Source organism: Melopsittacus undulatus, chromosome Z (genome assembly GCF_012275295.1).
Source record: "Melopsittacus undulatus isolate bMelUnd1 chromosome Z, bMelUnd1.mat.Z, whole genome shotgun sequence".
NCBI lineage: Eukaryota > Metazoa > Chordata > Aves > Psittaciformes > Psittaculidae > Melopsittacus > Melopsittacus undulatus.
Window position 1 is genome coordinate 97,739,422 of NC_047557.1, and position 24,781 is coordinate 97,764,202.

The 24,781-nt window shown below is 41.0% G+C and overlaps 1 protein-coding gene across 2 annotated transcripts in view; it reads left to right on the plus strand.

Moving 5' to 3' along the window:
* The first annotated feature begins 206 nt into the window (after nucleotides 1-206).
* CMIP (c-Maf inducing protein) overlaps nucleotides 207-24,781 on the plus strand; it is a 138,286-nt gene continuing 113,711 nt past the window's right edge. For both annotated transcript variants that reach the window (XM_031051842.2, XM_005152155.3), the window contains exon 1: nucleotides 207-633. In XM_031051842.2, the coding sequence (XP_030907702.1) occupies nucleotides 337-633 (297 nt within the window). In that variant the 5' untranslated portion in view covers nucleotides 207-336. The remainder of the gene's footprint in view (nucleotides 634-24,781) is intronic.

The window sequence follows — 24,781 nt, forward strand, 5'->3', positions numbered from 1 at the left end:
GAGCATGGACGCGGCGCTCTGAAGGCGAAGGAGACCCGCCGGAGGGCGGATTGGGAAGTTCTAATAACGATTTTTATCGCTTCCCTTTCCCCCTGCCCTCTCCGGTGCGGTTCACTCCCTTCCCCCATCTTCCTTTAGCATTTTTTTCTTTTTCCCGTCACAATTTTTCCTTTTTTTTTTTTTTAAATCCACCCAGTGTGGTTTGATTTTCTTTTTTCTTTTTTAATTTTTATTTTATCTTCATTTTACTTGGTTACACCCGCCTCTACCGCCCGTAGAGACCGGTGTCCCCAAACGGCTGCCACCGAGCGCCACCCGGACCCGAGGGGCTCTGCCATGGATCGCACTGGCTGCTCCAGCGGGGCCAGTGACCGCAGGCAGACCGAGGAGAGCAAGCCGCTGCTGGGCGAGATGTCCGCTCCCGAGGGGAATAAAATGGGTGCCGCGCCGTGCCGGAGAGCCCCACTCCACTGCAACGGCATGAGGTACAAGCTGCTGCAGGAGGGGGACATCCAGGTGTGTGTCATCCGGCACCCCCGGACGTTTCTCAGCAAGATCCTCACCTCCAAGTTCCTGCGGCGGTGGGAACCGCACCACTTGACCCTGGCGGACAACAACGTCGCCTCGGCCACGGTAAGAGCCTGGACGGGCCCGGCGGGGGGGCGACCACAACGCGGCCCCGGCGGCTTCCCCGCCCTGCGGGGCATCCACGGGGACGGGGCCGCCTGTGCCGATGTGTGCAGCGGGGCCGCGCCGGGACCCCCGGGCTCTCTGTGTGTGTGTGTGTATGTGTGTGTGTGGGGGGGCTCCCGGAATGCCTGCGGGGGTTTGGTTCCCTCTTCGTAATGCTGCGGATGTTTAATCCTGCAGTTTCGGTGGGGGGTCACAGGCAAGTCCATTAACCTCCTTCTTATCACTATTTCTATCAGTATGGCTGGGGTTTTCGCCCCCTCCCCCTCTTTTTCTTCTAATTCCTCCCATCTCAACATAACACTGACACGAAATCTCTACACCGAGACATACCAACCCAAAGCCGGCGGATCCCTGCTGGCATGTTGGCCAGGTTAGAGGTGAGAGATGCTTTTAATTCGAGAGCAAAGGCTCGCGGTTTGCACCGTCTGGATGGTTTAGGCCTCGTTTTGGGGCTCTGATTTGACAGTCATATCATACCCTGCCCAGACACTGGTAATGTGATCGTAAAACATGGAGATTCCTTCAGGGTTTCTTCCTAGTGAAAAATGATGCTGGAGAAAAATGCAAGGTGGTGATATCACCAGTACAAAAGCTGTACAATAGAATGGAATACGGTCTGAAAGAATCCGATTCACGTTTACACATGCAACTTAAAATTTCATTGCCAGTGTTATTTGAACATTCACAGAGAATGTGATGTGACTACACCCGTATTATGTCTAACAGTGATTAAAACCACACACAAAACATGCTTTGCACTGATTTTTAATCATTCAGCACGGAGATGCTGTCGTTTCTTGATTTATATGTGAATGTCTCATTTTTCTCAATGGCTTCATTCTGGCCTTCCTATAGGACACTGGTGGTATGAGAGAGTGGATTGGCTTTTGTGTGGATTTCTGTCAATGGTGTGTTGAAATGGGTTTCATGCAGCTGGGGTTGTGCTCCGAGGGTGGATTTTTTTCACACTTTGACACACAGGGGCACATATAAATGTCTCCCCTTCATCATGCTCTGGTGCGGAGTATTCAAAGCAGGTTTTTGGTGGGAGCCTCTTTAACCTTCAGGTAGGCCAGCTGCCTGTTCTAACAGGGCAATTCTGTGTGCCACAATGACATCCCTGCTTGCCGTTTCCACTGGGCTGTCGAGGATGTTTCCAAGGTAATGTTTTCTTTGATGGAGCTACGGTGTAAGGTGAGAAGGAAAAACTTGGTCAAGTATTGATAAAACCCCCAAAAGACATGAGCCCAATGAGTTTCTGCACTTCTTCATTGTATTAAGATACCATCAGCACAGAGGAGAAGGTGAGTATCAGTGGAGGCATTTTCCAGGCAGTATGCGTAGTTGATTAGTTCTGAGCAGAAGGACGCCGGTAGAGAGAGGCATGATCATGCTTCAGATGTTAATCTCTGCAATGTGGCAACACGGGGCATGAAGTTGTGTTTGTACAGGAGACTCCAAACTCTTATCTGCTGGCAAACCTGTCACCAAAGGAACCATCTCTCAAAAAATGTGTGAAGTCCTCTGGGGTCGTGATTTAATTAACATTGAGGTGTTCTCATTCCTTACCATTTTGTGTATATAAACAGCAAGAAGATACTAAAACATTATACATACCATTGCAGGCTCCATTTTGTTCAGCAGTGCTCTTTGTGCTTGGTCTTGCTCCTTATCATTTTGTTCCAGCGCTAACTCACCAAGTAAATACCATTGGTCACAGAAATATCTGTGCTTTATTATTTCAAATAGTGTCTTTGGTTTCCATGAAGTAATTAGGGTACTGGGATAAGGTCTGTGTTCACTTGTTGCCTGAATGCGTGGGTACATTTATCAGGTATCTTTCAGATGTTGGTTCTATGATATCTTGATTTAACTTCTTTTGAGCTGAAAAGGTAGGATTTAAGCAAAATCCCTGGCAGTTTAACCCCCAGACCCTGCAGAAGTGAGGTACAGAAACAATGCCAAAACTTCCTGAAACTGTAGGTAGGTATTTAAACACAACTGATTTGGTTTTCAGGAGCTGTGGAAAAATATCCATACCGTTCACTGAAAGCGAGCACTGGGAGCACTCAACAACTTTGATAACAGGGTCATTTTTACACATAGGGCTTTCCACAGGCAGGGTGCTTTATGAGCAGCTAGTAATTAATCTTCACATCATCCCTTTGCAAATCCTCTGGCATGACGAGTTTTACTGCATTCTATGTAACGTGAATAAAATTGAACAGGAAAATACCATCACTTTGTTTTGCATTTGAAAGCAAAAGTTGTAATGACAGCTAAATCCAGATCTGGCAAATCATGTCCGTGACTACAGTGGGTAAGTTATGTGTTGATTCTGTCCTTTTTGTTGTCACTTGAGACATGTATTTGAATTCGAGTCTACTCTTCAGAAGCTCTTGCTTGTTAATGCCTGTGCTGTAATGTAGGAGTTTGCATTAGTTTGTGTACGGGTGGCTCATCTGCAGCTTTTTCCATGAGTAGACGCTGTAGGTGACCATGTATGAATCTGAATAATGAGACCTTACCTACTTATTTTTTTTTTTGATGTGAGAGGTAATTACTCCTGTTTTTTAATCAGACAGTTACATGTTTTGTGCTGACAAGATAGCAGAAGCGCCATGCAACAATGTGATGGAACAAGTATTAGGACTCTTATTTTAGCTAAATTTAGGGAGGAAAATAAATAATGTGCTCTACAACGTGGTTTTCCTGATACTATTCCAAACAACTGTTACAATCGAAGTTAGTCCATGTTAATAAAATAATCGCTATATGCGCTGGAAATGTATTTGCTTGTGGAGTGGAGAGTTCTGTAACTGTAGGTGTTAGGAGTTTTATCTATTCATGTGTTGTTTCCATTGTTTGCTTCACATTTCTCATTTGTGAAAGAAGGGGTAAAACATAGTACAGATTCACAGTTACAGTTTCACTGTTACAGTTTCGCTCCCATTTTGGCCAGGCTTTCATTCTGGTTAAGGTTTATTTGGTGAAAGTAAAATACATATCTGTAACTCCATGTATTTATTAAAAAATGTAAATGCTAAAGTCCCAGTAGGAAATTTTGATACTCAGAAACTTTGTTTGCCAGACATCAGCTTGCCTGGGGATGGATCTGACTTTCTCCCCCATGGGACAGATAATGTTTATTTTATAAACACCTACCAAACTCAGATGTAGTTCTCTTACTAATTTTTGTTTTCCTAGCGAGATCTGTCCTTGCACAGCTTGAAGGGCAGCTATTGTAAAAACAAAGAAATAAAATCCAATTCAGTATTCCTTGTGTGACTCTCTTTCTGTGTGTGTGAAGAATAACCCTGTGGCTATCTTCAGTAGCCATGTTAAAATTTAATTTTCAGTAGTTTAAAGGTAGCTGTCATAACTGAACTTCCATGCTTTTAATATCCTTTTGCCTTGTCCCTTTCATGTCTCTGCCCTGCTTTTTTCTTTCCTCCTTTTTCTTGCACCACCTGGGAGAAGATGTTTCGGACAATGAGTTTTAGAGTACTGGCTTGCAAGAAAAACTTGTGATACATATGTATGCACAGCAGACAGGGGAAGAATAAACAAGCAATTCATTTTCCCTGGCTAGGGTTGACCTCTCTTAATTCCCATCTGGGAAGATAAGACATAATTGAAGCTATGAAGTTACTCATTAATACCCCTCAAGGAGGTGAAACTTTGTCTTTTCATGCCCATTACATGTTTCTTGGCTTTGCCTTGGCAGGTAAGTTGAGTTTAAGGTAATGTTATATTCAGAGCTGGTGACAGTCCTGAAAATATGTGTCTTTTACACTTTTTTTCTATACAAAAGTGGCATGTGAGGGCAGGAGTTTGTTGACAAGATAGCTAATCAGAAGTATATTTGAAACAAGAAAATAAGTAGATTAGGGAACTGCATTTATCTTCTGGAGACAGGAACATAACCAATTAATATTAAATGAGGCAGGGCAGGATGATCTGTCTCAAATAGAAGTGGAATAGAAAATTGTCTTCTAATTGTTATTTGAAATTCAACAATTCTGCGACTGCATGTGTTTCAGCATGCCATTGCATGTATTTCCTTCCAACTTTTGGTGAAGATAGAGCAAAAACTCCTATCAAGCCAGAGTAATTGTTTACTTTAGCACAGGTTCCCATTAGTTAGAAAAACACACTTTTTAAAATTAAATTTCCCTTCAAAAACAATTAGCTCAAGGGGGAAGTATTGTGCACAGCTCAGAAGTTTCAAAACAATCTTAAAAGATTCTTTTTTTTAAAGCTTTCCTTGAAAAGAAACGTTGTAGCATTAGCCAGATCCCAAATAGAATTATTATGAATTGGCTATAATAATAAAAAGTAAACTAAACTGTCGTTTTGGTAAGCCAGGTGCTGTCCTTGAGCCCTGTGTTATTGATGGGGCTCTACAAATGTGAGTAAAACTAGCTTGATAGACCTGCCATCATGGCATGTATAAATAAGTATCAACACATAAATAACAAAGCAATTTAAGATTTTTTAAAATCTTAAGTTATCTGAATGATAAATTGCTATTTAATATTTCTCATTCTTTGCTATTGCACATAACTGCTTTCATTTGACAAGAAGTTTTTCGTGTACATGATCTGCCTGTTCCTGTTTCTATCAATCAGGTATTTTCTTCAGGCACATCAGAGAGAACACTGCATCTTGTAATTGGCGTATAACCATGATAATTTAGAATTCTTTGCAAATTGAGACCAAATTGCTCTGTGTTATCTATGCTGGTGAAATTGAGATTCTGTTTCAGAAGTAAAGGTAGGCATGCCACTGCAGTAATGAAACCCAAACTTTCCTGAAGATTCGGCGATTTAATGGAACGTTACTCTGTTGTGACAGACTTATTTTATTGCTGTATTACTTAGTAGCTCTGCATAAGAAAACCTAAAATGGTATTTCTTTAAAGTTGTTTAATGCCTATCAAACACCTTTGAAAATATAGTTCCTACAGTGATTAAAAAGCATATTTATAAGTCTGTAGTGCTAAGGTATGTGTTTATATATCACAGAACTTATATAAAATATGAAAACAGAAGCTGTATTCATTGATAGAGTGAGAACTCTCAAGGCTATTAGTGTTAAGACCCAGGCAGTAAATTTTACATGCAAAAAGGATACTCAGAAGTACTTCTGCCTCATTTTTGTTTTGGCTGGGGAGTAAAGATGTGGTGATAGCCACAGCATGGTGGTAATAGCCCCCCTGAGGAAGCTTCTGAATTGCCTTTGGTCCTCAGTGGAGACCTGATCCTGTATCAAAGCAGGGACTGGAGGAGCTCAGCATCCCTCCTGGGGCTGGGCCTTTGTGGAATGATGAGATCATTCTTTTCTGTAGTAGAACATTCTAACTGGTGATGTTGGATCATCAGATCGTGGAAGTTGGGGTGTGGTCCTTCTAGGAAGGTAGTACTGCCCTGAGAAGCTGTGGATGCCCCATCATTGGAAGTGTTCAAGGTCTGGTTAGACAGGACTTTGAGCAACCTTATCTAGTGAAAGATGTCCCTGCCCAGGTCAGGGGGGCTGGATGAGACAATCCTTAAAGGTCCCTTCCAACACACCCCTTTTTATGTTTCTGTAAACCACAAAAAGGATCTTCAGTTTTTCCGAGTTGGAAGGCCAGGTTGAGAGTCCCATTTGCACAGACTGCAGAGTTGAGGTTTGTGTTGTTAGAGAGAGTGGGAGAACAGGTTGAATGAAGCCTTAGTCCCACCAGAATCACTGCCAGAACAGTGTATGCTGAAGGACATTTCAGAGGAGAATGGTGGTAGGTTTAGTACATAGAGAGGAGTTATTTCTATATTTTTAAGCTATTTATTGTATATAATTGCTTTATACTTTTGAAGCTCCTAAATAACAGGTGAGTTTTAACATACAATAAAAACGGTACTTTCATTTCCTTCTGTGTTAGAAGTCATGTTTGTATTACTAGGTGTTTACTTATCTCCCTGTATAGGATTTATGAAAGAAGAGACCTCAAATATTTCAGAGTCTTTACAAGTAATTAGATTGTGGGTTGCATGGGTAGGTTGTGGCTTGTTTACTAGTGTTTTGAACAGTGCTAGTTGTATCAGTTTGTTCTGTGTTTGCATGTGTTTATAGATATGTAGTGCTTCATTCCATAAACAATTGTGTTCTTGAGGATGATTGATACTTTACCATGTGTAATCCATATACAGTGCTTTGTGCAGGTATGTGCACTCCATAACTTCATTGCACAGTCTGATGATGAAGTGTCACTGTCAGTAATGCTGTCCTGGCCTGTGCCTTTCATTTCTTCCTCTGTGCCATACTGTGTCAATATGTCTTTTGTATGTGCTCAACAGTTTCCAGGGTCACATTGGGAAAATCTGTGTGAACTGGTTGGGAAACACTTTCTCTGTTTGGATTTTTTGCAGATTTTTTTGTCGTTTAACTGCATCAAGGAACTGATCTGTTTCAGTGTACAGTCCGCCAGACTGTTGAGGAAGAGGAGAGAGGGAAACATGGCTGGAATTGCTGCCAAAAACAATGTATTATTAAATCATTGCGTAAAATTTTCCTGTTTTGCACAATATTTAAGAATGCAGGGGCAATACCAGGAAAGGGAAAAGACAATTGAAAAGCATACATTATAGCCAGACACGTCAACAGTGAGTGAAGTTTCAGCTCTTGTGGTTGTGGAGAGAAAACATGAAGGAGTCAGAAACAGATGCTAAATTAAAAGGCCTTTACTACATAGGCTTAAAAATCAGGATAATTTAACAGTACATTTTAGATTTTGGTGGAAGGGGGTCTTTTTGGGGGGGGTTTGTGGACATCTGATGTTACTGGCATTTCCATTAACTTAAAGTTATTTCTTAATTTTGCCACTTGGGCTGTCCCATGTCTAATGGGACAGGACCAATAGGGTGGGAAATACAAAAGTGGGTTAACATGCCAGTCCACACACTGTAGTGCCCAGGGAATGAGTTCATGGTGCAGGCTGTTTCCTTCTGCTTTTATTTCAGTTTTCAGTATGTCTTAAATAATTTAAGTATTTTTCTTTTTTTTTGTCTGTTTTTGAGAATCTTAGGAAAAAAAGCTCATTTTTCCTCTGGATTTGAGCATGTCTGCTAGATGTGTGCCATTACTAATTGAGCTCAAGAAACCCATCAAGTTGCAATGAATAAAATCTGAACTGGAAGTACACTTGGTCACGTACATTCTTGGTCTCGCTCTGTTGAAATCAGTAGGGTAATATGAGGAGAGGGATTACCATTCATTGCCTGTAACGTGAATGGCAGGATGTGCTGTTCAGAGAGCCAGAAAGGTTCAGCGAAAGATCACTGTGCAGCTTTCAGGTTGGCTGCTGGCTGCGGGGGATGGCTGGCTCTGCTGCCAGGCTTCTGCAGAATAGAGCCCTGCTTTTTTCCTTTGGTTGGCTGTTTCATGAACAAGAGGCTTAGAAACATCACTGTTAGAATTGGTGTAGAAGCTGTTGCTATTTCACCCCTTTTTATGTCAATATTCAGACAGGTGCTGTCCTGATGGAAAGTGAGTTTGTGACTTTGTGGGGAATATGGAGGCTGAGGACAGAGAAACTAATGAGGAGTGCTCACCACAGTCTGACAGCCCTGGCATGGACAGCAGCTTACCTCATAAAGACATGACAGACCATGGGACCAAGTGCTTTCTCTGTACAGTCATGCGCTGCGAAGCTGGAGAAGATACATGGTTTGCTGCAGTGTATTAATGCTTAATTATACAGTAGAGTTGTGATGGGTCAACAAATGTACTTAGCAACATCATCCCCATAGCTGAAAAGTGAAGGTACTGTGGGAGGAGTGTGAGCCTATGTTAGTGATGGAGGGAAACGTGATTTGGCTTGGCCCGGGGACACACTGCACTGGGGTGCATGCTTTTTCATTCAGGATTCCCAGAAAGGTCCTGCGATCCACTGCTGCTGCCCTATGGGACATGTGCCAGCTCCCCCCTGCCTCTTTTCCCCAGAAAATACAGGTTTGTTAAGAAAAAATTGCTGCTTGCTGCAATTGGATCTCTTTTTTCCTCCATTTTGGTCTTGAAATTTGGTGAAATACTGTGATGGTGTGTGCTCCTGGCCGAAGTTTATATGGGGGTATATCCTCTATAGGGGATACCCCCAATATCTTGCTGCTTCTGCTGTCATCTTGCCAGATACTTCCACCTATGGCCATTTTCACTTTGTAGGTAGTGGCAGAATGTGAGGCTGAGAGTGGAATGAGCCTTTTATGGCCCTTGAAGTGTGTCTCTCTGTTGTCTGCTCAGAATTACCACTTGTTTCAGGGGTGAGAGCTCTTGTGCTTTACAAAGTATGTTGCAGTTTCTCTAAAGCTCTTGTTCCTGTGACTGAGAGACTACATGATTTTCTCATAGTAAGGAAAATTTGAAAGGAGAAATTGCTTTCACTCTCATTGAGAAGAATAATAACCAGGGCTTTTAAAAGGATGAAATAAAAATGAATATCCAGTGCTTCTAAAATTTCAGACCTCTAATTCCATGATATTAAGCATGGGGATGTCAGGAGCTTGGAACTGTCAGTAAAGGGCTTTTGCTTCTTGGATTCCCAGTGCTTAGGGAAATGCTGAATAAAATAAAATCTTTTTCTCCTTTTGAAGAAAAAACCTAAACCTCAAACCCTAAAAGCACACAGAAATGGATTTAGGTTGATAGGATTTTGATTACAAAGATGCGCATGGGGCATAATAAACATTGCCTGAAGAAAGCTGAGATTAAGCTAAATCAGAGGTGGGGTTTTTTGTTTTCGTTTTTGTTTTTTTTTTTTTTTTAATTTTTTTTGAGAATACATAATTGTATTCAGAAATATAATTATTTCATGTTTATTTTTTTTTTGCATTTTTGCATAATGTTTTCCTTAGGCCTAAAGAGAAACTGTTTGAAAGGGATAGTCATAAATAATACCTATTTTCTCTTAGAAGTTGTACGTATTTTTGATGTGTACATTTGTCTATGCAGATTTTATGGATGAGGTTTCTGGTGGTGTTAACCCAAAAGTAAGACAGGATTTCTGTAAACGAAAAAGTTACCTCATTTTTTATTTGTGTATAGACAATTGAAGTCTGACTGAGCTAAATCAGGTAATTGCATGTGCAGGTAGACAGTTTGGGTAATTTTGAGAAGTAAACTCCATTTTTTTCCCCCCATTAAACCTCCTGAAGATGCCAATGGTGTGTTCACAAAGTGTGGCTCAGACAGTACAGAGCAGGTATTTCTCAATGGTAAAGCTGTGATACTGCCATTTTTCACATAGCAGTGGCCATTTCCTGCCAGTCTTTGTCTTTTTTGGCTATTTGAATATAAGCTTTAGGGATCAGCAGGTGTCAGATACCTCCTCTGGTTCCTGTTGTAGTGGAGTTCTGCTGCACCACTGAGTTTTTTGTTTGTTGCTATAATACAGTCATTGCATATTGTGAGCAGGCCATGGTTTTACTCTTTCTGAGCAAGCACCTAATGTAAGTCTGGGTGACTTTGTTACCCATTTTCAGGGATAGGCATTTTTAATAGTAGAGTAAAAACTGCTTTAAAAAAACAAGATTATGAAATTTGCCAAGTGGAATCCAACTTTTAAATCAAAATGCTGAGGGTGTGTGTTTTTTTTCCATAAATGTGTATGTCTGTTTGACATTCTGTGAACAAAATAAAAAAAAACAAAAGCAAAAAGGAAAAGAATTATTTTTGGCCTTTACAGTAATCAGAAAATGTTTTTTGGATCACGATATGATGACTTAATTCTACAAGTTGCTGGGTTTCAGTTTCACTGTACTTCAGCTATCTCAAAGTGCTTTATTGTCAGCGTTTTTGTACATGGGGAAAATAGAGACAAATGTAGATCAGACTTTTCAGACACGTTTGCTACTGTTAGTTCATGGTTAATTCGCAGTTCGTTTGTGCATCTATGGTTCACTGTTGGAGTTGACCCATAGGTTGGACATCAGGAACCACCAGCATGTCAAGCCTTGCTCTAATGTTCACAATAAATCACTGGTAGGTGTTGGAGCAGAAATTAAGTTCCTTTGCTTTGGCTGGCAGGCTACATCTTTCCTCCTGAGTTTGATGGCTATTTGTTTTCTTAATGGCTGTAAACCTCCTTTAAAATCAGTGGAAGTGTGGGAGAGTGACTGACAGCAGAATGTAGCCCAGGGTGTTGTGTTCTTTTTGCTACCCTTCCATCTTCCTGCAAAGAAAATACCTGTCGTGGAGCCAGGTGCCAATCACTTCAAGTCTCTTGCTTTCTGAGGCGTGCATGCTTTGTATGTTCCCCTAATAGTCACTTCTGACAGCCTACCACTTAGCTTTTGATTTAGAGGCTGTTAAGATTGAATTCAGCAGTAAAGAGTAAGTCAGGGAAACCTTGACTGCACTGAAATTTGCAGTATGAGAATGATGTTTCAAAATTACTATAGAAGCAGGGTGTTGAGATTTGTTTTTGAGAAGGTCGGCAATTCTCTTTCTCTTCTCAAGCCTTGGGTTTGCCATACAAACTTTTTGAAGTTGAGCTCTTAAATTTAGGAATCATTTGAGAAGATAGGGTTGCAGAGGCATACCAAAACACCAGATTTCTATTTGTTACAGTGTAAGCTGTCAAAAAAGTAGGAAACTGAAAGTAGAAAGATGTGGGCTCTTAAATAGTGCATCTCTGAGCCATCAGTGTTAGCTAATGCAGCTCTGCAGGCTTTTTCTGGTTATCTGCAGTTATTCTAGTTGGGGATCTCAGTGTTGACTTGTTCCTGTCAGCTTGAAAGGTAGTTGTACAAGGAGAGATTTCTTTGCCCATTGGATGTCAGAGATTGACAGAGTTGTGAGTGTGAGCCTGCCTTGAATGCTATGGCTCTGTGATGCTGTGACTATAGTTATAGTGTTCTGTCATCTCAACAGTTTGCTTAGTATTTTGGCACTGAGAAAAAGTGGGAGGAGGGGACCAAAACTGTGAAAGGCCCAGTGATTCTTTGAAGAACAGTATTTACTTTCGCAGCAGAGGAGATTTCCATCTACTTGGATGGACTCTGTTGAACAAGATCCGTCTGTGTCCTTATTTTACCACTCAGTTGTGAAATGCCCATAGTTTAATTACCTGTTGATTCCTTGTGGAAGATGAATCATGTTCAGTGAAGGGTTCCTTATCCAACAGTAGCATAGAACAGAGAGAGGTTTATTTGAATGTCTGGAGAAAGAGGAAACAATGTCAGGTTACAGATGTTCAGTCATTGTTTGAACCAGATGAAAATTGGTGCAACTGCTGTAAACTTCTGCCTTTATTATATGGCTTATAGTGGTCATGATTATAGTATTGGCAAAAGAGCTTCAAATTATTCTTTCAGTGCTGCAATTCTGATACTACTTCATACATTTCCATACAAAAGGAATAGCAGCTCCAGCTGTGTTGTAAGGGTTCAAAGTAGTATTCCTGATTGTTTTTGTTATGAAACACAGCCAGTTTTTTTTCCTGGCATATGAAGGTGAGGAACATTGATGAAATGGATTACACAAGTACAAGTTATTAGTCATTACTTTCAGTACCTCTTTCAACTCCTTTTTTTTTATTTTTGACTTTTTTATTATTTTGTCTATGCTAATAATTTTATGTTTTTTTTTAACTAGAAAGTATCTTGACATCCAGAGGCACAGAACAGGCTCTTCCTCTTCTCCCAGAGGAGCAAGTGGCTTGCGTGGATTCCTGGCACTGACAATCCCATCTGCTTTGCAACCAAATGATATGGACATTGAAGAAAACATAAAATGTTCTGGCACAAAACTTTGTTGCAGAAGGTGGAAGGACAGACACAGTTAACATGTCTTGTCTGACTGAAAACACGTTTTCTAAGGTTAGATAATCCATCTTTTCTGATTGCTGAGAATGAAGCAGGAAATAAAGCTGGAAGAGCTTGAGATTAAATGTGCAGGATCAGACATGCACTTTGGTATTAAATATTGACATACCCCTTCTAGGTAACCATTTTGCCTTTGGAGCCCAGCATTTTCCCCAAGACTATAACATCTTCTTGCTGTAGTGTTTGTGGTGGAAAAACTTAACTGGCATTGAGAAATATTGCTAATGGCTTCTCTCCTAACACTAATGTACACTTCTTTTGGTGCTGTGTCAATGCCTCCTTTGAAATTAATCCTCTCTTGATTTATTTTAAGTTATTTCAAATGTCCCCAGTGACTTGGGTTGACTAATGTACTTTAAATCTGGTGAAATCAAATCTATCGTGGGAGTTGACTGTATATAAAGCTGTTCCTTCATGGAGACAGATGAGGTGGGAAAGCACTGAGTCCTCCTTACTGCTTGCCCAAATACAGAATCAGTCCTCTGTTGCTTTAAACCTGTGCCGAGCCAGTATTGAGGCAGTACCAACTGCATGCATTATCTATATATTGTGCAGGCTGTAAGCAGTTATGGTACTACAGCATGGGCTGAGTGGACTTGAGTGGGGAAGGGAAAGAGGTGATGATATGAAGAAATTTAAGCAAAGCAGCTCCAACTCACAAATCGGATCTGTGTGTTCCAGCTGAAAGGGGAAGTTTCTGACTTAGTGACCGCAGCATGCTTGTGACTGGAGCTTTTTGACTCATCTTGAAGGGATGTAGTGCACAGTGCAGCCTCTTCATATGATGTGAAGGTGGCCTTCTGGGGCAGCCCATGGTGTGTGAGGCTTGTGCCATTGTATCTTGCCTTTGAATGCAGTTTAAAAATCATGGAAATACTTAAATATGGTAGTATTAAATATTACTGTATTTAAAAAATCATGGAAGTACTTGGCATTGTTTTACAATTAGGATGATATGTTTCCTAATAGCTCTTTGTTTATCATACCCACTTTACCTGAGGTTAAGGTGCACTGCTGTGTTACATTATCTAGCCTTAATGTCAAGGGTTTGGGAGGTTGTTTGTCAGATTTTCTTAGCAGAAATAAGAGGAACCCCCCCCCTACCCTGTGCATCTTCTTGCCTGTCTAGTCTGAACCTGGAGATCTTTAGGGAGCTGCTGTCTTGAGACTCTTGTGCTGCACTTTGATTCCATGTTACCCATTTTATTTTCTCTTGCATTTGCTAGAAAAGCCTGTACAAACAATGCTCTGCTGTTTCCAAACACTGTGAAGTTTTCCCCTTTGCTTCCTGTTTTTGTAGTTTGCTCGTGAAAAGACCTTGTCATCTTTGCACTGGAGTTAGTGTTAATGTAAGTGCATTCACCACGAGCTACTGTGTGTTCCAGCATGTAGGGACCCAACTGTATTATCAGCAAGCCTTATTACTCTTTATTTATGGTAAGACTAGATTAAAAAAGACTTATGCATGTAAAAGTGAAAGCACAGGCAGTGTTAAATTATGCAGTCATGAGCTTGTTATTTCCCCTGCCCTCAAGTATGCAAGCCAGTTAGTAACCTAGTGATCTATACATGAGGCTTTAATTGGATATATGCCCAGAGTGCGGATTAATATGGAAAAGCTATAAAGGCACGGGTTCACAAACTTTATTTGACCACATGAGGACCCGTCTGCATGATCCCATGTGGAATGTGTGAGGGATTCTCAAAACAAAGAAATACCTTCATGTATTTGGGCAGATCTGCATGTAAAGCACAGGATACAGCAGTGATGTCTCTGTGCTAAGGTCAATAGACTTCATTAAATAGGACTTCCTCAGCCTAGTTTTCACTTCATGTTCTTAGGAGTGCTTTAGGTAGGGCAGAGGCGCATCTGTGGTCTCTGCAATTTACCCAGTTTCTCAAGTTTTAGTTCTGAAATTGTCAAAAGTTTTCTTTTTACAATTGGATATAATTTTGGCTGCCTTTGGAGGTAGGGAGGGGGGTGAAGCTCCCTGTAGTGAAATGAAAACAAGCAGATGTCTTGACTGCAGCTGGCTGGAGATGAATCATTTCATGTAAACTTGCCTGGAGAACATGATCTTATTCTTCTATAAACCTATACTCCAGAGGGAAGGGAGAATCCCCATTAGTCAATGACATCTTCCTGGCCTAAAATTCCAGTGTTTCTAGTTTGCAAATCACATGAAACACATACAGACTACTAGCTGTATTCAACAAAGGCTTTCTCAAGCTTTAAAACACTTCTAACACAGATTCTGTGTCTTTTCTGGAAAGTTTTTTTCTCAATGAAAATTACAGTATCCAGAAATGTGTAAAGCCAGCCACTGTCAAACTCCTATATCCCCTAAACCAGTTTGGTAATGATAAAATATCTTTTAAATTGGCATTATTTAATTTAAATGCAATTTATTTTTTAAAATAAAAAGTTACTTAAAGTAAATATGATGTTTTAAATCTTTTAAACATTGCAGTTTTTTGGTGGCTTAGGAGACCCATGTTGCAGGCTTAGCAAACCTTCCTGACCCTTCGCATGACGGAGAGCAGTAAGGCATACCTCCTGCCTCAAAATTCTCTTCTTGCCCCTTCCACTTCCCATGATTTACTAGAAAGGGCTGACATGTTCAGAAATGAGAGTGGTGGCCCTGAGTCTCACTGTGGAATGGGGCTTGGTCATGTATTTGGGTCCCAGAGTGATCTACCCATGTTGGCTTCAGCCATTGCTGTCCTGTTTCCTCTTGCTGCTTAGGTCCTGTGCCAGGATAGCTTTGCAGTTGATTTATAATATAGCTCAGCATTGGAGATGTGCTGCTTGCAAACCTCCTGCTATCTTGGTACTGTTTATGAACTTACACAATTGTTCCCTGAAGATGGTGGGATGGAATGTTGTCTCCTGTAGCACAAGTTCCAGTCAGCACAGAGTGGAGAGCTGATGGTAACTATGCTTTCAATAGTTGCAGAAAATAAGGTAACCCTCATTAAAGTTTTGTGCAAGTAGTTTCAGCATTTGATTCCAGACAGACTAACGAAGACAGAGAACTCTGTCTCTGCCTGTAGCAAGAACATGGGAATTGAAGTGACTCATTCTCAGGGACACGGCAGTGGGAATGAGGCAGTGCTGTGGTTGCAGATAATTCCCTGGAAGTCTCCATTGTGCAGAATGCATTAATTGAAGAGATTCATGAGCTGCTTAATGTCACATCACTTCATTTCCTCATCAGGGAACTGGAAGTCTCATTCGTATAGGGAAAAAACAGGAACTCTGTGGTTGTGAGTAAATCTTAACAGTTGTAAAAAGAGGTTGTGTATGTTGCGTAGTGTATTGCCTATATTGAACCACTTGCCATGTAGCTTGAATTTTTTCTTGCCACTCTATCTGCTGCAGGGACAGAGACAGCAGTGTGAAGATGCGCATTTCTGAGTGCACAGAAGTGAGCAGTGGAGATGAGGGAGCTGTTTGCTGCTGGTTTCTTCTGTGAAATACAGCAGAAGGATGGATGCTTCCTGTTTGTAACTGATCACCATCTGTGATGATTGCATTGGTCTCAGAAGTGGCATATCTTTATACTGGAGAGAGAGGATGTGGCATAGGATACCGCTGGAGAGAGCTGGAAGCACAATGTGATACTGTGTGGTCTTTGCCTGTCCCGGAGTGGATGGGAGTATACATATCTCAGGGGAACATACTCCTGCAGATAGTAACGTATTCCTAGTAGGCAGATCTGATGCATTGTGTAGGCAGCAGAAAATAAACAGTGCAGCCCACCGTTTGCAGATTTAAACTGGAGAAGGGAATGTGCTGCACTTATGGAAATCAGTCTTACCATGTGCAGTATCTCAGTTTTCAGAATCAGAAGTACCTTAACTCTCTTTTTCATCAGAGTACCTGTATTTCCAACTATCTTATCCATTGCAAGTCCAGGTGAGAGCTGGTATGGAATCAGTCCCATGACATCTGCTATAGTTTATCACATGGCCTCTTAAGACACTTCAGGCTGAGTTTTTATCCCTATGTTAGTTTTATGACATGGGAAACATTGCACAGAAAAATACAGTTTAACAGTGTAATAGCTGCTGCTTACAAAAATATGATACACTTTTTTCTTTTTTTCATTTGACTAGAAATTGGTCAAAATCAAAATGTGGTCAAAATCAAAATTGGTCAAAATCAAAATCCCTGGCAGTGTTCAAGGCCGGGTTGGACAGGGCTTGAGGCAGCCTGGTCTAGTGGAAGGTGTCCCTGCCCGGGTTGGGTTGGAGCTGGATGAGCTTTAATCCCTTCCAACCCAAACCATTCTGTGGTTCTATGAAGATTTCTGCCATTGATTGAATTTGTAAGTGTAAAGCACTTCCGAAGATCATTGTATCATACAGCTTTTGATCTGATCCTTGAGCAAGGAGAGCTGGAGTGAAAGAAGATGCTCTTTCTTGTGGCTTTATGTACCACTGCTATCCTCAATTATGAGAGAATCAATGAGACCTTAGGGCTGGACTTTGAAGCCTTTTGTCTTTCTAGCATCTGATTCCACCAGGAGGTTGTAGTGGTTTCTGTTGCATGACTCAAGCTCACATCTACCGCGAAGGGTAATGTACTACCTACACTCTTTGTGGCAAGCTGGTTAAGTAATAAGAAGTACCTTTTAGATCCACTAATAACAGAGTTTTCCTTCATCTATGCCTTTGGGAACATTTCAGTACTTTGCCTGGCGTTGTATCACTGCTCTGAATCGTGTGTGGAAAAATGTCTGAAGCAAATTAAACAAAATGACTTGTGAGTAAAAGATCAAGTCAAAACACTGTCGAGATGAAAATCATTGACTTGATGGGTGCAGTCTATATGTAACTGGGAAACCTTTAATGACACCAGGAGAAAATTTGGCCATAACAGACAAAGTTGCACTTGAGGTTTCTGTGACTTAAAAAAATAATCTCTTTATTCCTGTGGTTTATTATTCCTGTGATCACATGGCACGAGCTATTACAAGTATGGAGGAGTTTTAGTGGAAGATCCATCAGGCTGCCTGTTCAGCAGAGTCTGGCTTGAGACTGAATCTCAAAAAATTAAAATGGGAGTGAAAAAAACCCTAAATTTCAAAAAATTAAGATGGGAGTGAAAAAAAATTACTCTTCTGGCACTATATTTGTGGCTTGGCACGTCTAGATCCTGCGAGTCCATTCCATTGTTTTTACTCATACCATCTTTCTCTCTTGTTGGGAATCAATAAGAGTGATTTGGCATCTGTACCATAGTACTAAAAACAATCTTAACTACTTATAATTAATGAATCGTGTAAGCTGGCAGTCACTGATCTGAGGGGATGGAATAACAAACATAAGGACAATGTGAGTTCTGCATTGACTGGCAGCATATGTCGGAGAAAGAGCTGCTTTATTTTCCTGGTGCTAAATTGCTTTAGTATGTGAACTTTCAAATAAGCAGTGCTTTAAGGAAGTGTCCAAGCTGCTTGAGCTGAAGCCTATATCTTGGCTGAAATATGGCATAATTTTATGTCATCATGTATATAATGGAATGAGATACTTGTGAAGAGAAGGAAAAAGATACTGTCATGTTTTCCCTGTTGTATTGATCTGGTTTTACTAGGTGGAAAAAGAAACCATTGTACTGGTTATATTATGCCTGTTGCTTCCTCCCTACCTTTTCTTTCTTTTTTTAAATTAGGATGTCATCATGTAAAAATAAGAACCCAGACTGAGATCCAGCAAGGGAAGGAATGATGGTTTTCAAATGGTGAAACTTGGTTTTGAGTTTTGCTGGTTTTAATTGAGAGAAAATGGTAATTTTGCTTTTTCTTATTGAGTTAATCCACAGCAAGATCTTTAAACAAAACAAGGTACTGGGACTTAATCATAGAAAAGGACCTTAAGATCATATAGTTCGAATCCTCTTCCTAGGGGCAGGAATGCCTCACACTAGACCATGTCACTCTAGGCTCTGTCCAGCCTGGCCTTGAACATTGCCAGGGATGGAGCATTTACCACTTCTTTGGGCAACTTGTTTCTGGACCTCACCACCCTCACAGGAAAGAACTTCCTTATTTTTAAAGAGAGGATTTTTTTGGGAACACTTTATTGAGTCAGACTTCTATGGTCCCTCTTGGGCTGTCTCCTTAGGTTGTATATGCATGTCTAATTCAGTCAAACTAGGTAGGACAGTACACCCTTTGATTCTTTTAGTTTTTGAATCGAAATCTTACAAAATCCCTGTTCCCCAATGGAAAGAGAACCTGTTCAGGGAGAGCTGATGTTCTGGCCAGTATATCCAAGATAACTATATATGCTGGAGGAAGAGAACGCAGCCTTGGGAACAATAGGGAGGCTTTAAAAAGCTGTTTAAATTGTGCCAAGCTGCTAATTTTTTTCTTTTTGGTTGTCATAGAAATGTGCCAGTCCGTGTCTCTCACAGATGAGCTCAATAATGAATGGCTGTGCAGGATGAGTCTCTTTTCAATGAAGATGTTTATACTTGAGGAACACAGATGGACTTAAACCACAAGTCAGAATCTAAACACTCCTGAGCTCCTAGGGGAGAGGACTAATAGGAAATGTAGTCTGGGGTTTATAGCTCTGGCCTGCATCTGTGCTTCTTGGTTTGGCTTTCTGAGTTCTTATGGGAAAGTAGAAGAGGAATACTGTCTGCAGTAAAGGGGTTGGTTTGTTGCTGGGTTTTGATCTGATTTGGTTGATCAACTGCATTGGATTGATTTGATTTGTCCCAACTCCATTGGTTTGGAAGAACTTTACTTCCTAGATGTCTCTGCAGGAGCATCATGGCTGAATTTAGTTGGCTACAGAGGTGTCACTCAAAGGTGCAGTCTTTAGCAGGTAATCTTTTCTGTCATTCTGTACTGCTGTTGCTTTTTGCCTTTTGAAATAATTTTAGATTTAGATAAGTATTTTGAATGGGAGCTGACGATCTTACCTCCTTCACAGCAGGCACAATGCTGTGCTATAGGCTTGGTAGAAGTTCACACTTAAATTTTGCTGCTGCAAGCGACTGCAGGTTGTAGAAGTAGCATCAGACCTAAGAGATGCCAAAGGATTTGCAGATGGCACAACTAATAATCTTTAGTGAGTGTGTCATTGAGCACTGGACAAATGTGGTGCAGTCAACAAACACTGTACTGTGTTGGACGGGACAGTGTCCAGTGCAGGCAGAAATGTCCTGTGCAGGATTTCGTATCTGGATTGTTTGCTTAACAGCATGATTCTGTGAATTCTTTTTCACTTCCAAGAAGCCCATTAATTATTTTCATCTACATTTGGCACTGTCAGAATGTCTCAGAGGAGCTTAGGTGTAAAATGACAATAGCTGCTGTATCTCCAGGGTTTTCAGGTATCCGAATGATTTGTTTATTTGGCTGTCTTGCCTTCCCTTGGTTTTCTATTCCTGGAGCTGGACTGCCGGAAATGTTGCATGTTGCTGAATGCAGAATAGTCCCTGCTGTGCCAAGGCATGTACTTGGAAGAATGGGATACTGTGTCCTATTAATTAATATAAATAATAAAAAATATGGAATAAATTAAATACCAGCTGAGGTTTTTTTTTTAATGATTTATTTTAAGAAAGTATTCCCAACAATCGGAAGGGTGGAAAGTAGCTTATTTTAAAATTAAGTACACTTTTTTCAGAAGCTTTCACTGTTGGTGAACACCTTAAAGGCTCTCCGCTGAAACCTGTTTGAATATATTTGAGCCTTGTCTTCGGTCAAAGTGTTGAATTTGACTGCTCAGGCTGTTCTTTTAATACTCTGTTTTTCTTGTTATTCACTTTAAAGTGTCCTGCCTGAACTTGTATTTGGAGACAGCTTGGGCTAGAATTACCTTGCCTTTTATTAAAAAACACTTATTTTAAGATCAGATGAATTCTTCATGTGCAGCAAGCTTCAGGAAATGCAGCTTTTGTGCAGATAAATTCCTTATGCTGGCTTTACCCATGTTTTGTGGGATCTGAAAAGGTCCCAGCACTCTGTTACAAACCTTGCACAGTCAACTGATCTCATCCTTGGAGGTGGAAGAGATACTCATTCACTACAGTTAGTGGAGGTGCAGTCTCTTACAGATGAGAATGCTACTACACATGTTGTGTGGCGTGCATTTTGGCACTTCTCTGGCATTAGCTGTCAGGCAGCTGCAGTCAGATAGGAAAGCTGCAGGTGAGGAAAGTGTTCAATAAGAACAAAATGGTTGTTTTACCTAAGCTAAAATGCCAAAGTTAAGGTGTCTGTTCTGCTTCCCATCAAGTCAGTGTGCTCCTATAAGTTCCAGGAGCTCCTGTGTTCCTCCAGCTCTACTGCCGACCCATAGCACATAGGAAAGCACTTGGGAGCCCTGCCTGCTTTCCCACTGGAGAGGTGGTGTTTACAGGCTTGCTTACTGTATATATTTATTTTAAAGATTAATCAATTAGACTTTGTCAACTGGAATTTTTGAGGAATTAATTTATAAAACTGCTTAGTTTTGTGCTAGCATTCTCTGAGTATTTAATCTTGTATTTATTCTAGTTTTGTAATAAATATCAAAAACTTACAGTAACTTTTTCTGTTCCCAAATCCATCTTTAATTAATTTTTGTAAGGGCCTTTATGGAATGGGAGTGCACAACTCCCATTGTGCTCCCATTGTATTTAAGAAGCTGTAGTGATCATCATGACTGCTGCCAGATGCGTGACATCCTAGAATGGTTTGGGTTGGGGGGAACCTTAAAGATCGTTTAGTTCCAACCCTCCTACCATGGGCAATGACAATTAAAATGGAATTAAGATGGAAACAGTTAAATGTTTATTTTAAAATATACTTCTTTTCAGTTAAATCCTAGAATCGAGACCACAATATTGTAGACTTAAAGAAGAGTTTTATGTGAGTAATTCCACTCTTTTCCATACTCACTGGACAGGTTAAAACGGTGTGTCAGAGCAGGAATCCTACATGATCAGAAGTTTTTATAGGACATGTTTAGTGTCCTACATGCTTGAGAAGTTTGCAGTGGTGTAGTATTGAAAATGATCACTTCTACTGCAGGAGCATTTATTCAGTGCTATTGGAAATTGTCACTTTCACTGTAGGAACATTCACTTTTCAGTTCCCATCATAAAATAATCTTTTTACTTTTTAGTTGGCTTTGGTTGCCCTTCTTGGGGGAGAGGAAGCTTTGGTTGTTTTTTTTTGATTTTTATTTTTTTTTTGGTGTGTTTTAATTTGAAACAGTTTTAACATTTGGATTGTTCGAAACAAAAACAAAGAGAAGTCCCAACATGAACAGAGAATATTTTTAAAGGGCTTTGTGGCTCTAAGTTCCTAACACAGTCCAGATGTCTCCTATCTCTGCTCTTTCTGTAGCGTTTTCTGGCGCAGTGTCATTGTATTTTGAACTGGGTCCAAGCTGTGTGCCAAGTCCTGAAATAAAGTAAATCAGTGAGTTGTTCTTGGACGTTTCTCCTTAATCCAAACCAACCCAAATCAAACTTTAGCTTTGACCTCAGGACTGTACATTCAGATATTTTCCTTTGCCTCCTCAGTTTCAAAGTAGCAAAAGCAGGAGATTACCACTTTGCAGTATTTAAACAGAGGCTTGTGCGACATCCGTGCAGCTGAAGCAACTACATTACTTGGGACCCAGTGCCTGCTGAAACACCAGTGATGTTTGCTAGGGCTGTGATTCTTCATCATGATTCCTATTGGGTCAGGATTCACATTATGACCACACTGGAGTAGAATTTATTTGGAGGTGTGTGTCATGTCTACAATTAGACAGCAACCAAAGGGAAGATTCTGTAGTGCTCTGTCGCAAATGTTTCTGCCTAAATGGCTTAGAAACTGTTGATGGGGAAAACATAACCCCCAAAGCATCAGAATTAAGTTCTAGGATAAAGTGACTGTAGTTTATCTTTCCTTAGGCAAGAACTTGTCTCCATTGTATTTAAACACTCCATTGAAATTCGCCTTGCATGCAAATAAACTGTGACTGAATGGGCGACCTATTGTTCAACATTCTAGTGACTGCACAGCAGCTTATGTGGGGATAAAAGCATTGGAAAGGTAGTGTTATGTTGAACAAGTTCAGTTGCTGGATGGAAGTAGGCTTAACAGTATGCACCACAAACTCTCTGCAAGATGACATCAGAGGGTTTGAAATCTGTTGTTTTAAACCTTAAGCTTTGTCTTCTGATTGGCCAGGTTCAGATAAGTTTAATTCAACCATAGCCGTTATCAACCTTTTGTTAGGCCCAGCTTTCACTGGAATTGATGTGGAGCTTTCCTTCGGCTCAGCAGGCTTTGCGCTGTATCCTCGTGTGTGTGTGGTCTGATGGGTGTTCTGGTGTAGCTGATCATTTTTGGTACGGAAAGCTGTCAAAACAGGTAGGACATAGGAGCCTGACAGTACTGTCAGGGAATGAGAGTTTCCAGTAATGCTCTGTGTTGGCCTCGTTTTGTGTTTTTTGGGAGTCTCACTACAATTGTATATACATACTTGGCTGCTCAGGGAATACTAATGCAAAGCTTTTCTGTAGAGTAAAAGAAGGCTCCTTTTTTAACAAGGGAATAGCAATGACTGTGTTTGACAGAAGTGCATCTAGGAAAGTTCACTTGCCTGACTGTATTACATATTATCTGGGCTAGTAGGATTGCTTTATTAATCAGCTTTGTTCCCTCTGGTCTTCAAGCCAGTGTGTGTCTTTCTGGCTGGATTCTGTATAAAAATGAAATGAGTAACTTACAGATCCTGCTCAAAATTTACCTTTCAGAAGCAGCCAGAACAGCCACGTGCATTAAAGTAACTAATGGCTTTCATGATGCATTTTCTAACGTGAGCTAAATGTTGGCCAGCACGTTCGCACACTACGTGGTAGCAGTTCGACGTGCCATTACGAAGTTATTGTGCAATGATGAATACCAGGGACAGCAGTAAATGAGCTCTTTTACAGAGAAATACCATAAAAAAGGAAACATTTCAGCCCTGGCATGTCTTGTAATTCTTTCATCACTTACCGGAGCTTTTGTATACACATGAGTTTGTTTACTGTGAGATGCCGTGTTTGGCGCTCGTCTCTTGGGTGCTGAGGACTGTTTTGCTCTCTATGTGGAATATCAGGCATGGATAGACCAGTTGCCATAAGCTCCCCTTGCTTGTGCGCTGTGTGGGGCTTTTCGCCTCGAGTGTGGACCTCATTTGAACTCCATGTCAGAGCCTGTCTGCTCTGTCTGTTGGCTCCTTGCACAGGGACTGGACCTGGTTGTTTTGGAGAGTGACCTTTTCCATCAGGGCTGACCTGCTGAGCTCGCTGGCATGGGATCAGGAAACCAGTTCGTGACTCAGTCTGGTCTTCTGCGGCTGGTAAATTGCTGTAGCACACTGATCTGTATGATACACCCCACATCAGAAGTTACCTGGGTATGTGAAACTAGGTTCCATTCTTTGTCACATCTGGAAAGATGTAAAGGTGAATTTTGTACTTTGCCCTGAAGGAGCTGGGAATCAGCCTGCCGGAGCAGGAGGTGTATGTAAGAGTCACAGGAAGTATTCTTTCCTTTGATGCTGCTCAGAGCTTCCATTTGGAAACAGTAAAGATGCTGGGAGAAGGGCTGTGGCAGGCACAACGGTCGTATGTGTGTTTGCAGATAGATTAAAAACTGCTCAGGAGATCCTCTGGCTTTCGAAAAAGGGATTGCTGGAGATAAAACTGTCAGGGGACAATGATAAAAGAACTGGGGCTGAAAATGAAAGAGCTGCTGGGTGATAAGGGGAAGCTCCTGTGTTTTGAGAGCTGGACTTCAGCTAGATAGGAATCTTAAAAGCCCTGTGCAGATCAGCGCAATAACGTGCTTGCCCAGGTTTCGCTTCATTTTCCCGCTGCCACCCAGCCTGTAGGAAGCAGTTTTCATGCTTCCCTGGCAGCAAGATTCTTTGAATGTGGGAAACCCGATAGCGTGTCTGCTTAACTACCAGACTTTGGCCTGGTGCCCTTTCTGGCTTCCTTATGGAGTAAGTGCAGTGATGGGAAGAATGTGCTTCTTACACATGTAGTCATCTCGGTGATAGTAAACTGTAACACTGATACCCTGTTTAGCCTACCTCTGCCTGCAGAGCCATTGCCATGGTACGTGGGGGTCAGTGACAGGGTAACAAGAAGTCTGCTTTAGGTTTTGAATGCAAAAGAGAAACTAGACATGAAATTAATGTGTTTTTTTAATCTGACTTTTTTGTGCTTTTTT